The following is a 13,987-nucleotide window of genomic DNA, read 5'->3' on the forward strand; positions in this document are numbered from 1 at the left end:
GAAATACATTAACATAGAACAGTGCCCAAAACCCGGAATAATAAATCAAACACCCAACTACTAACACAACCAGCCGTAACCGCCGCCCTCGTGCATACACCCCCCCCAGACCTCCTACATTGGAGGTGGCTTAGGCTCGGGCCTAAGACCACCCCCTGATCAGTCCACTCCTCCCAAATACCTCGGCCTGACACATGTCACTGTAGACCCTGTACTATATTCTATGAGCTCTGGACTGTAGACCGTCTCACTCGGTTCCTGGCTGTAGGCCGTCTCACTCGGTTCCGGACGGGGCACTGTCGCCGGACACTCTGGACGGGGCACTGTCGCCGGACACTCTGGACGGGGCACTGTCGCCGGACACTCTGGACGGGGCACTGTCGCCGGACACTCTGGACGGGGCACTGTCGCCGGACACTCTGGACGGGGCACTGTCGCCGGACACTCTGGACGGGGCACTGTCGCCGGACACTCTGGACGGGGCACTGTCGCCGGACACACTGGACTGGGCACTGTCGCCGGACACACTGGGGTGACGCACTGGAAGCCTAATGCGTGGGGCTGGTAGTGGAGGTACCAGACTGGAGACACGCACTTCAAGGCTAGTGCGAGGAGCGGGAACAGGCTGAATTGGACTGGGCTGACGCACTGGAGGCCTGGTGCATGGTGCTGGTACTGGATATACCGGGCCGTGGAGACGCACTGGCGGTCTCGATCGCACCTCCTGCACAACCCGTCCTGGCTGGTTGGAACTAGTAGCCCTGCACGAGCGAAGTGCTGGCACAGGGCGAACTGGGCTGTGCAGGGGCCTGATGGTTGCCGTGTGTAGAGCAGGCATAGGGTAGCCTGGGCCTAGGAGGCGCACTGGTGGCCAGATGCGCTGCGCAGGGATCCTCCTTCCAGGCTGGATGCCCACTCTAGCACGGCACTTGCGAGGGGCTGGGATCACTCGCCCCGGACTGTGCGTGCGCATGGGCGAGATCGTGTGCACTTCCGCATACCTCGGCGCTCTCCACTCCATACGTTCCCCATAATAAGCACGGGGAGCTGGCTTAGGTCTACTGCCTGGCCTAGCCAAACTACCTGTGTGCCCCCCCCCAAAATAATTATTGGGGCTGCCTCTCCGGTTTAAACGCCAGTCGTGTTCCCCTGTAGCGTTCCCGGTCTTCGCTCCACTTTCGCCGTTCCTCCCTCTCGATTTCCACCTGTCTCCATGGGAGGTGGTCCCTTCCAGCCTGGATCTCCTCCCATGTGTAGGAGCCTTTTCCCTCCAAGATTTCCTCCCAAGTCCATTTCCCCTGATAGTCCACCTGTTGCTCCTTCCTCCGCTGCTTGGTCCGTGTTTGGTGGGAGATTCTGTCACGGTTGTCGTAGGGTTGAGACCAAGACGCAGCGTGAAAATGTAAATTCGTCTTCTTTTATTAAATTGAAGAAGGAAAAACGTATACAAAATACAAAACGAACTTGACAGTCTTGTCAGGCACACATAGCTAAACAAGAACAATTTCCCACAAAATACTAACACAAACACATACCTATTTATAGGACCCTCAATCAGAGGCAACTAGAAAACACCTGCTTCCAATTGAGAGTCCAACCCCCAATTAACTAAACATAGAGATACAAAATAACTAGACTAAACATAGAAATACATTAACATAGAACAGTGCCCAAAACCCGGAATAATAAATCAAACACCCAACTACTAACACAACCAGCCCGAACCACATAAAACAAATACCCCCTGCCACATCCTGACCAAACTACAATAACAAATAACCCCTTTTACTGGTCAGGACGTGACACACATTTTGTTACGTTACAGACTTATTCTAAAATATATATATTTTTTAAATCCCTCATCAATCAATGCACACTGTCCCATAATGACAAAGCAAATGCAGCAACGCTCCCCATTCAATCTGACAGAGCTTGAGAGGATTTGCATGGGAGAAGAATGGGAGAAACTCCCCAAATACAGGTGTGCCAAGCTTGTAGCGTCATACATAAGAAGACTCGAGGCTGTTATCACTGCCAAAGGTGCTTCAACAAAGTACTGAGTAAAGGTTCTGAATACTGTAAATGTGATATTTCAGTATTTTATAGAAACCTGTTTTTGCTTTGTCATTACTGGGTGTAGATTGATGAAGAAAAAAATGTATTGTATCAAATTTAGAATAAGGCTGTAACGTAACAAAATGTGGAAAAAGTCAAGGGGTTTGAATACTTTCCAGTCGTGCTTTATCAAAAGCCTTTTCAAAGTCGGCTATGAATACCAGGCCTGGTTTCCCAGATTTTTCATTGTGTTCTGTTGTTTCCGGTACTTGTTTTATATTATCTCAAATGTATCATCCATGTAAAAAACCTGTCTGATTTAGATTGAATAATATCCGACAATACATTTTAAATTCTATGCGCTATGCATTTTGCTAGAATTTCACTGAAGTGTGACAGGCCTCCAATTCTCGAAATGGACTGGATCTTTATATTTACCACTTGGGTCCTGTTTCAGTAATAATGAAATCAGACCTTCTTGTTGCGTGTCTGATAATCTACAGTTTATAAAGGAGTGGTTAAAACATGCTAAGAATGGTTCTCTGAGTATATCAAAACAGGTTTGGGATACCTCCACTGGTATGCCATCCAACCCTGGAGTTTTCCCAGCCTTAAAGGCTTAAATTGCATCAAGCAGTTCCTCCTCTATAATTTGGCCTCCACATGAGTCTTTCTGTACAGATGTTAATTTTACATTATTAATAGGGAAAAAATCCATACAATTAGCTTCGTTTAGAGGAGATGGAGGAGACTGAAACGAAAACATATTCTTAAAGTACTTTACTTCCTCTTTCAAAATATCATTTGGTGAATCACGTAACAAGTTTCAGTAAATCATTTTTGGAAGCATTTCTATGTTGAAGATGAACAAATTATTTGTTGTGTTTTTCCCCATATTCCATCCAGTTCGCTTTATTTTTTAATATGGACTCTTTTGACCTAAATTGCTTTTGTTTTATAGATGTGTATTGAATTGCATGGCCTCTAAAGGCACATTTTGAAGTGTCCCATACAATAAGGGGATCTGCTGTCCCTATGTTATGTTGGAGGAAAAAGGTCAGTTACTAATTCTTCTGTCCTAGTTAAAAACAAGTAATCACCCAATCAGCTTTGATTACATTTCCAATATCCTTGCCCACTTGGATAATCTGTAAGAGTAATATATATATGCCAATTATTTGATGGTCTGTGGTTGAAATTGTATTTGTATGATTCAGAATTACCATGTCAACAAAAGGGTAAAATGAATGGATGTACTGTGCATCAGGTAAAATCTGTTTCACACTGAAACCATTAACAGTGGCAGAGTTAAATAAATAAATGCCATTTAGTTGACAGTTTTATCCAAGTCGACTTAGTCATGCGTGGATATAATTCTCATATGGATGGTCCCAGCGGCAGTCGAACCCACAATCCTAGCGTTGTTAGCGTCATGCTCTACCAATTGAGGCACAGAGGGGTTGAAATTCACTTTAACACAAAAAATGCACCAATCACCCAGATAAGTTGTGACATGCCATTTTCCACTCACTCTGTTTCTATGTGTCATTTTAGAATGATAAAACACACACACACAAACGGGTTGGGAACAATTCACTCAGTTTCCAAGTCAAATTCAGAAACTGAAAGGAAATGTAATAGCTGAGTAGGCTCAACTCAACTATAAACTCAATTATAAACTGTCCAAGAGATTTCTGTCCAAAATATTTTTGTCCAGTACTTACTCCCCTCCTCCATAGGACAAACGCATCAGTGACCAGAGCCAGGTACAGAACCTGAGGGAGACCCTATGCAAGGTGACCACCGAGAGGGACGCTACCAAGAAGGAGCTGGACGACCAAGAACCTGGACATCCAGGAGAAGGCCAAGACCATCACGCAGGTCAAGAAGAGCGGCCGCTGTTACAAAACCCAGTACGCTATAGATGCAGCTTGACAAGGTGTGTGGGAGGGTGCGGTGGGGGTAGTGTTTGTGTGGGATCGGGGATTCGTGTGTGTGTTTGCATGCCTGTGTGTATATTTGCTGATCCTGCATGTTTTAACTTGTTTTAAGCTGTACCTGCACTTGCTGCACTTGCTGTATGTGTGTGCATCTACAATGACAGGGGCCAGTCAAACCTTTACTGACTGACTAATTCTGTTCCATTCTAATGCTATGCTCCTCTCCCCCTCTCATCGATCTCTTATCAGCTGGTGGCAGAAGCAGCAGCCAAGCCAGCCCAGGAGGAGGTGCAACAGGCTCAACTGCAGGTCCAGCAGGCTCAACTGCAGGTCCAGCAGGCTCAACTGCAGGTCCAGCAGGCTCAACTGCAGGTCCAGCAGGCTCAACTGCAGGTCCAGCAGGCTCAACTGCAGGTCCAGCAGGCTCAACTGCAGGTCCAGCAGGCTCAGCAGGCCTCGGACCAGGAGATCCAGAGCCTGAAGAAGTCCCTCAGCCAGGCCCGAGACCAAAATCAAAGACCTGGAGGGACAACTGGAGGACATACAGAATGTACTAGTAATGTACTTTATGTGTATGGAGCCAGTGCCTCCATAGAGTCAAGTAAAGTTAGCATGCAGAAGGTAATTGTAGACCTACACAGTATGTATTGAGCCATTGAAGTTGCTCGTTAGAGAACCATCCGTTATGATCAGATAGGTACTGTCATATTGTCCATATCAAAGACGAAAGTTATGAACCTTTTGATTGTATTTGAATTTCAACAAAAAATGTTTTTTTTTAGTTTTTTTTTTAGAGAAGGGGCATGAATTGTTTGTCATGATTCTTGTCCACCCTGGTTCTGGATCATCCCTCTTGTCTTTTTACTGTACCTCATTCACCATACATCATTACAAAACAATTTACCCCCAAAAGCTCCTCTAATGACAGCAGCAGGCACATATGTCTCGTATGGATGAATAAAGAATTCTTCTTCTCCATCAACATGTTAGACTGTGAGTGAGCGCGACACGGAGATGGGGGGTTTGAAGAAGGAGGTGACCCGCCTCCCGGAGCAGTCTGCCCAGGCCCAGGAGGAGGTGACCAGACTGAGACAGGAGGTGACCCGCCTCCCGGAGCAGTCTGCCCAGGCCCAGGAGGAGGTGACCAGGCTGAGACAGGAGGTGACCCGCCTCCAGGAGCAGTCTACCCAGGCCCAGGAGGAGGTGACCAGGCTGAGACAGGAGGTGACCCGCCTCCAGGAGCAGTCTACCCAGGCCCAGGAGGAGGTGACCAGGCTGAGACAGGAGGTGACCCGCCTCCAGGAGCAGTCTACCCAGGCCCAGGAGGAGGTGACCAGGCTGAGACAGGAGGTGACCCGCCTCCAGGAGCAGTCTACCCAGGCCGAGGGGGAGATGACCAGGCTGAGACAGGAGGTGACCCGCCTCCAGGAGCAGTCTACCAAGGCTGAGGGGGAGATGACCAGGCTGAGACAGGAGGTGACCCGCCTCCAGGAGCAGTCTACCAAGGCCGAGGGGGAGGTGACCAGGCTGAGACAGGAGGTGACCCGCCTCCAGGAGCAGTCTACCCAGGCCCAGGAGGAGGTGACCAGGCTGAGACAGGAGGTGACCCGCCTCCAGAAGCAGTCTACCCAGGCCCAGGAGGAGGTGACCAGGCTGAGACAGGAGGTGACCCGCCTCCAGGAGCAGTCTACCCAGGCCCAGGAGGAGGTGACCAGGCTGAGAGAGGAGGTGACCCGCCTCCAGGAGCAGTCTACCCAGGCCCAGGAGGAGGTGACCAGGCTGAGACAGGAGCTGCAGGAGAAGATGGCCCCGGAGGAGCAACAGATGGCCGACAAGAAGGAGAAGATCAAGAAGGCCTCCATGGGTTCCAAGCAGAAGCTCAACCAGCTCAACAGTAAGTCACATAGCTAGCTGCTTATATTGTCTTATGCACAATGAACAACATATAGTGGTATTAAACAACTATTTTTGCACACATTTGTCAAACTATTCAACACTATGACTTTGACCCCTACTGTATGGATCTCCTTATGTAAGGAATGAATTAGTGTCAGTCTCCTCAAACATAGCCGTCTGGGTGTTTGTGAATGTTTATATACTGAACAGAAATATAAACGCAACATGTAAAGTGTTGGTTTCATGAGCTGAAATAGAAGATCCCAGAAATGTTCCGTACGCACAAAAAGCTTTGTTCTCTCAAATTTTGTGCACAAATTTGGTTACATCCCAGTTAGTGAGCATTTCTCCTTTGCCAAGATAATCCATCCACCTGACAGGTGTGGAAAATCAAGAAGCTGATTGAACAGCATGATAATTACACAAGTGCACCTTGTGCTGGGGACAATAAAAGGCCAACACAATGCCACAGATGTCTCAAGTGTTGAAGGAGTGTGCAATAGGCATGCTGACTTTTATTTATTTTATTGAACCTTTATTTACAGTGGGGGGGGAAAGTATTTAGTCAGCCACCAATTGTGCAAGTTCTCCCACTTAAAAAGATGAGAGAGGCCTGTAATTTTCGTCATAGGTACACGTCAACTATGACAGACAAAATTAGAAAAAGAAATCCAGAAAATCACATTGTAGGATTTTTAATGAATTTATTTGCAAATTATGGTGGAAAATAAGTATTTGGTCACCTACAAACAAGCAAGATTTCTGGCTCTCACAGACCTGTAACTTCTTCTTTAAGAGGCTCCTCTGTCCTCCACTTGTTACCTGTATTAATGGCACCTGTTTGAACTTGTTATCAGTATAAAAGACACCTGTCCACACCTCAAACAGTCACACTCCAAACTCCACTATGGCCAAGACCAAAGAGCTGTCAAAGGACACCAGAAACAAAATTGTAGACCTGCACCAGGCTGGGAAGACTGAATCTGCAATAGGTAAGCAGCTTGGTTTGAAGAAATCAACTGTGGGAGCAATTATTAGGAAATGGAAGACATACAAGACCACTGATAATCTCCCTCGATCTGGGGCTCCACGCAAGATCTCACCCGTGGGGTCAAAATGATCACAAGAACGGTGAGCAAAAATCCCAGAACCACACGGGGGGACCTAGTGAATGACCTGCAGAGAGCTGGGACCAAAGTAACAAAGCCTACCATCAGTAACACACTATGCCACCAGGGACTCAAATCCTGCAGTGCCAGACGTCTCCCCCTGCTTAAGCCAGTACATGTCCAGGCCCGTCTGAAGTTTGCTAGAGAGCATTTGGATGATCCAGAAGAGGATTGGGAGAATGTCATATGGTCAGATGAAACCAAAATATAACTTTTTGGTAAAATCTCAACTCGTCGTGTTTGGAGGACAAAGAATGCTGAGTTGCATCCAAAGAACACCATACCTACTGTGAAGCATGGGGGTGGAAACATCATGCTTTGGGGCTGTTTTTCTGCAAAAGGACCAGGACGACTGATCCGTGTAAAGGAAAGAATGAATGGGGCCATGTATTGTGAGATTTTGAGTGAAAACCCCCTTCCATCAGCAAGGGCATTGAAGATGAAATGTGTCTGGGTCTTTCAGCATGACAATGATCCCAAACACACTGCCCGGGCAATGAAGGAATGGCTTCGTAAGAAGCATTTCAAGGTCCTGGAGTGGCCTAGCCAGTCTCCAGATCTCAACCCCATAGAAAATCTTTGGAGGGAGTTGAAAATCCGTGTTGCCCAGCGACAGCCCCAAAACATCACGGCTCTAGAGGAGATCTGCATGGAGGAATGGGCCAAAATACCAGCAACAGTGTGTGAAAACCTTGTGAAGACTTACAGAAAACATTTGACCTGTGTCATTGCCAACAAAGGGTATATAACAAAGTATTGAGATAAACTTTTATTTACCAAATACTTATTTTCCACCATAATCTGCAAATAAATTCATTAAAAATCCTACAATGTGATTTTCAGGATTTTTTTTCCTCATTTTGTCTGTCATTGTTGACGTGTACCTATGATGAAAATTACAGGCCTCTCTCATCTTTTTAAGTGGGAGAACTTGCACAATTGGTGGCTGACTAAATACTTTTTTCCCCCACTGTAACTGCAGGAATGTCCACCAGAGCTGTTGCCAGAAAATGTAATGTTCATTTCTCTACCATAAGCTGCCTTCAATGTCGTTTTAGAGAATTTGGCACTACATCCAACCGGCCTCACAACCTCAGACCACGTGTAACCACGCCAGCCCAGGACCTCCACATCCGGCTTCAGCTGATGAAACTGTGGGTTTGCACAACCGAAGAATTTCTCCACAAATTGTCAGAAACCGTCTCAGGGAAGCTCACATGCGTGCTCGTCGTCCTCACCAGGGTCTTGACCTGACTGCAATTCGGCGTCGTGGGCAAATGTTCACCTTCGATGTCCACTGGCACGCTGGAGAAGTGTGTGCTTCGCGGATGAATCCCGGTTTCAACTGTAGATGATTAACAATGTGTATGGCGTCGTGTGGGTCAGTGGTTTGCTGATGTCAATGTTGTGAATGGAGTGCCCTATGGTGGGGTTATGTTATGGGCAGACATAAGCTACAGACAACGAACACAATTGTATTTTATCGATGCCAATTTTAATGCACAGAGATACCGCGACAAGATCCTGAGGCCCATTGTCATGCCATTCATCCACCGCCATCACCTCATGTTTCAGCATGATAATGCACAGCCCCATGTCACAAGGATCTGTAAACAATTCCTGGAAGCTGAAAATGTCCCATTTTTCTGTGGCCTGCATTCTCACCAGAAATGTCACCCTTGAGCATGTTTGGGATGCTGTGGATCGACTTGTACAACAGCGTGTTTCAGTTCCCACCAATATCCAGCAACTTCGCACAGCCATTAAAGATTGGGACAAAATTCCACAGGCCACAATCAACAGCCTAATCAACTCTATGTCACAGGCGTCGAAAGGATTGAACCAAGACGCAGCGTGTTGAGTGCTCATCTGCTTTTATTATGAGAGAACACTTAAACAAAATAAACAAACGACAAACAACAGTTTCGTAAGGTACAACGACTATACGAAAAAACAACCACCCACAAAACCCAAAGGAAAACAGGCTGCCTAACTATGGCTTCCAATCAGAGACAACGATAGACACCTGCCTCTGATTGGAAACCATACTCGGCCAAACCTGGAAAACGAAACATAGAAAATGAAAACTAGAACACATTCCCCTGGAAACAAACAAACCCCAAAACACACAAAACAACCCCCCTGCCACGCCCTGACCATTCTACTATGGCAAAATGACCCTTTTCACTGGTCAGGACGTGACACTCTATGCAAAGGAGATGTCACGCTGCATGAGGCAAATGGTGGTCACACCAGATACTGACTGGTTTTCTGATCCACACCCCTACTTTTTTTTGGTTTTTTAAGGTATCTGACCAATAGATGTATTTCTGTATTCCCAGTTGAGAAATCCATAGATTAGGGCCTAATGCATTTATTTCAATTATATGAACTGTAGTCTTCGAAATTGTTGCATGTTGCGTCTATATTTTTGCTCAGTGTATGTCTCTCGCATGTTTTTGTAGTCTAGATTTAAAGAAATTATTTAAATGATGTGAGAACTATCTGGGATATTTGTGTCATGACCTCTAAGATATATTTTGGTCATTTGATTCAATGAAGTATTATGTGTATCGGTGTGTGTCCCAGTTGCAAAGGTGCAGCTGGCCAAGGAGGTGGAGGACATGAAGCAGCAGCGGGAGGAGCAGGAGGTGCGTCTGAGCTCCCTCAGGTCCTGGTATGAGGGCCGTCTCCACCTACAGGACCGAGAGATCAGGGAACTGAAAGACCACCGCAACGAACAACCTCAGAGGAACGAGCCCCACGACCAGGGTAACAATAAGGTACACACACACACACACACACACACACACACACACACACACACACACACACACACACACACACACACACAGAGATACTTCCTTCTTTCTTCTTCCAGACGCAGGAGCAGCAGCAGAGAGCTCCAGAACAGAGGCAGGTCAGCCAGAGGACTAACCAAGCTGCAGACAGGGGATGGTAGAAATATGTCTGAATCATACACACTTAAAAGAAATACTGGACACGTACCCAACTCTTAACACCATCCATAGTTTGTTTCTCCCGTTTCTTACCAAACAGTGGTTCTTCCAGCTCTTCAGAGCAGCACCCCACCGCCAACATCAAGCCCACCCCGGTGTCGGGTGGTGACCCCAGTAAACCTTCCCCGATCCCTGGGAGCAAGTCCCCCCCCAGAGCCAGCATCCGACCCATGGTTCCCGTCAAAGTGCCCACCCCCACGGCCACAGTCATGCCCCATACACAGTCTGACAGCCAGGAAGGTGAGAGGAGTGGCTCGATATTATAGTTTCAGCATAAGATGGTATACTGCCCCCCAGGGCAGCAATATATAGTATACTGTCCCCCAGGGCAGCAATAGATGGTATACTGTCCTCAGGGCAGCAATAGATGGTATACTGTCCTCAGGGCAGCAATAGATAGTATACTGCTCCCCAGGGCAGCAGTAGATAGTATACTGTCCCCAGGGCAGCAATAGATGGTATACTGCTCCCCAGGGCAGCAATAGATAGTATACTGCTCCCCAGGGCAGCAATAGATAGTATTCTGTCCCCAGGGCAGCAATAGATGGTATACTGCTCCCCAGGGCAGCAATAGATAGTATAATGTCCCCAGGGCAGCAATAGATAGTATAATGTCCCCAGGGCAGCAATAAATGTATACTGTCCCCCAGGGCAGCAATAAATAGTATACTGTCCCCAGGGCAACAATACATGTATACTGTCCCCCAGGGCAGCAATAGATAGTATACTGTCCCCAGGGCAGCAATAGATGGTATACTGTCCCCCAGGGCAGCAATAGATGGTATACTGTCCCCAGGGCAACAATAGATGGTATACTGTCCCCCAGGGCAGCAATAGATGGTATACTGTCCCCAGGGCAACAATAGATGGTATACTGTCCCCCAGGGCAGCAATAGATGGTATACTGTCCCCCAGGGCAACAATAGATAGTATACTGTCCCCCAGGGCAGCAATAGATGGTATACTGTCCCCAGGGCAACAATAGATGGTATACTGTCCCCAGGGCAACAATAGATGGTATACTGTCCCCAGGGCAACAATAGATGGTATACTGTCCCCAGGGCAACAATAGATGGTATACTGTCCCCAGGGCAACAATAGATGGTATACTGTCCCCCAGGGCAGCAGTAGATGGTATACTGTCCCCAAGGGCAACAATAGATGGTATACTGTCCCCCAGGGCAGCAATAGATGGTATACTGCCCCCCAGGGCAGCAATATATAGTATACTGTCCCCCAGGGCAGCAATAGATGGTATACTGTCCTCAGGGCAGCAATAGATGGTATACTGTCCTCAGGGCAGCAATAGATAGTATACTGCTCCCCAGGGCAGCAGTAGATAGTATACTGTCCCCAGGGCAGCAATAGATGGTATACTGCTCCCCAGGGCAGCAATAGATAGTATACTGCTCCCCAGGGCAGCAATAGATAGTATTCTGTCCCCAGGGCAGCAATAGATGGTATACTGCTCCCCAGGGCAGCAATAGATAGTATAATGTCCCCAGGGCAGCAATAGATAGTATAATGTCCCCAGGGCAGCAATAAATGTATACTGTCCCCCAGGGCAGCAATAAATAGTATACTGTCCCCAGGGCAACAATACATGTATACTGTCCCCCAGGGCAGCAATAGATAGTATACTGTCCCCAGGGCAGCAATAGATGGTATACTGTCCCCCAGGGCAGCAATAGATGGTATACTGTCCCCAGGGCAACAATAGATGGTATACTGTCCCCCAGGGCAGCAATAGATGGTATACTGTCCCCCAGGGCAACAATAGATAGTATACTGTCCCCCAGGGCAGCAATAGATGGTATACTGTCCCCAGGGCAACAATAGATGGTATACTGTCCCCAGGGCAACAATAGATGGTATACTGTCCCCCAGGGCAGCAATAGATGGTATACTGTCCCCAGGGCAACAATAGATGGTATACTGTCCCCCAGGGCAGCAGTAGATGGTATACTGTCCCCAAGGGCAACAATAGATGGTATACTGTCCCCCAGGGCAGCAATAGATGGTATACTGTCCCCCAGGGCAGCAATAGATGGTATACTGTCCCCAGGGCAACAATAGATGGTATACTGTCCCCCAGGGCAGCAATAGATGGTATACTGTCCCCAGGGCAACAATAGATGGTATACTGTTCCCCAGGGTAGAAATAGATGGTATACTGTCCCCCAGGGCAGCAATAGATAGTATAATGTCCCCAGGGCAACAATAAATGTATACTGTCCCCCAGGGCAGCAATAAATGTATACTGTCCCCCAGGGTAGCAATAAATGTATACTGTCCCCCAGGGCAGCAATACATGTATACTGTCCCCCAGGGCAGCAATAGATAGTATAATGTCCCCAGGGCAGCAATAGATGGTATACTGTCCCCCAGGGCAGCAATAGATGGTATACTGTCCCCCAGGGCAGCAATAGATGGTATACTGTCCCCCAGGGCAGCAATAGATGGTATACTGTCCCCCAGGGCAGCAATAGATGGTATACTGTCCCCCAGGGCAGCAATAGATGGTATACTGTCCCCCAGGGCAGAAATAGATGGTATACTGTCCCCAGGGCAACAATAGATGGTATACTGTCCCCCAGGGCAGCAATAGATGGTATACTGTCCCCAGGGCAGCAATAGATGGTATACTGTCCCCCAGGGCAGAAATAGATGGTATACTGTCCCCCAGGGCAGAAATAGATGGTATACTGTCCCCCAGGGCAGCAATAGATGGTATACTGTCCCCCAGGGCAGCAATAGATGGTATACTGTCCCCAGGGCAACAATGGATGGTATACTGTCCGCCAGGGCAGCAATAGATGGTATACTGTCCCCAGGGCAACAATAGATGGTATACTGTCCCCAGGGCAGCAATAGATGGTATACTGTCCCCCAGGGCAGCAATCGATGGTATACTGTCCCCAGGGCAACAATAGATGGTATACTGTCCCCCAGGGCAGCAATAGATGGTATACTTTCCCCAGGGCAGCAATAGATGGTATACTTTCCCCAGGGCAGCAATAGATGGTATACTGTCCCCAGGGCAGCAATAGATGGTATACTGTCCCCCAGGGCAGCAATAAATATATACTGTCCCCCAGGGCAGCAATAAATGTATACTGTCCCCCTGGGCAACAATAGATGGTATACTGTCCCCCAGGGTAGAAATAGATGGTATACTGTCCCCCAGGGTAGAAATAAATGTATACTGTCCCACAGGGTAGAAATAAATGTATACTGTCCCCCAGGGCAGCAATAAATGTATACTGTCCCCCAGGGCAGAAATAGATGGTATACTGTCCCCCAGGGCAGAAATAGATAGTATACTGTCCCCCAGGGCAGCAATAGATAGTATACTGTCCCCCAGGGCAGCAATAGATGGTATACTGTCCCCAGGGCAACAATAGATGGTATACTGTCCCCCAGGGCAGCAATAGATGGTATACTGTCCCCCAGGGCAACAATAGATAGTATACTGTCCCCCAGGGCAGCAATAGATGGTATACTGTCCCCAGGGCAACAATAGATGGTATACTGTCCCCAGGGCAGCAATAGATGGTATACTGTCCCCAGGGCAACAATAGATGGTATACTGTCCCCCAGGGCAGCAGTAGATGGTATACTGTCCCCAAGGGCAACAATAGATGGTATACTGTCCCCCAGGGCAGCAATAGATGGTATACTGTCCCCCAGGGCAGCAATAGATGGTATACTGTCCCCAGGGCAACAATAGATGGTATACTGTCCCCCAGGGCAGCAATAGATGGTATACTGTCCCCAGGGCAACAATAGATGGTATACTGTTCCCCAGGGTAGAAATAGATGGTATACTGTCCCCCAGGGCAGCAATAGATAGTATAATGTCCCCAGGGCAACAATAAATGTATACTGTCCCCCAGGGCAGCAATAA

The 13,987-nt window shown here is 47.7% G+C and overlaps 1 protein-coding gene across 22 annotated transcripts in view; it reads left to right on the plus strand.

Moving 5' to 3' along the window:
* LOC106568912 (nucleoprotein TPR) overlaps positions 1 to 13,987 on the plus strand; it is a 29,506-nt gene that overhangs the window by 12,107 nt on the left and 3,412 nt on the right. For 8 of the 22 annotated variants that reach the window (XM_045693942.1, XM_045693939.1, XM_045693946.1 and 5 more), the window contains 6 exons: positions 3,795 to 3,994; positions 4,245 to 4,616; positions 4,986 to 5,889; positions 9,650 to 9,832; positions 9,942 to 9,980; positions 10,121 to 10,320. In XM_045693942.1, the coding sequence (XP_045549898.1) occupies positions 3,980 to 3,994; positions 4,245 to 4,616; positions 4,986 to 5,889; positions 9,650 to 9,832; positions 9,942 to 9,980; positions 10,121 to 10,320 (1,713 nt within the window). In that variant the 5' untranslated portion in view covers positions 3,795 to 3,979. Of the gene's footprint in view, positions 1 to 3,794; positions 3,995 to 4,244; positions 4,617 to 4,985; positions 5,890 to 9,649; positions 9,844 to 9,941; positions 10,019 to 10,092; positions 10,321 to 13,987 lie in introns of those variants that run through there. The other 14 variants (XM_045693954.1, XM_045693952.1, XM_045693953.1 and 11 more) reach the window with 12 other exon arrangements.

The sequence above is a fragment of the Salmo salar genome, chromosome ssa14 (assembly GCF_905237065.1).
Source record: "Salmo salar chromosome ssa14, Ssal_v3.1, whole genome shotgun sequence".
Classification (NCBI taxonomy): Eukaryota; Metazoa; Chordata; class Actinopteri; order Salmoniformes; family Salmonidae; genus Salmo; species Salmo salar.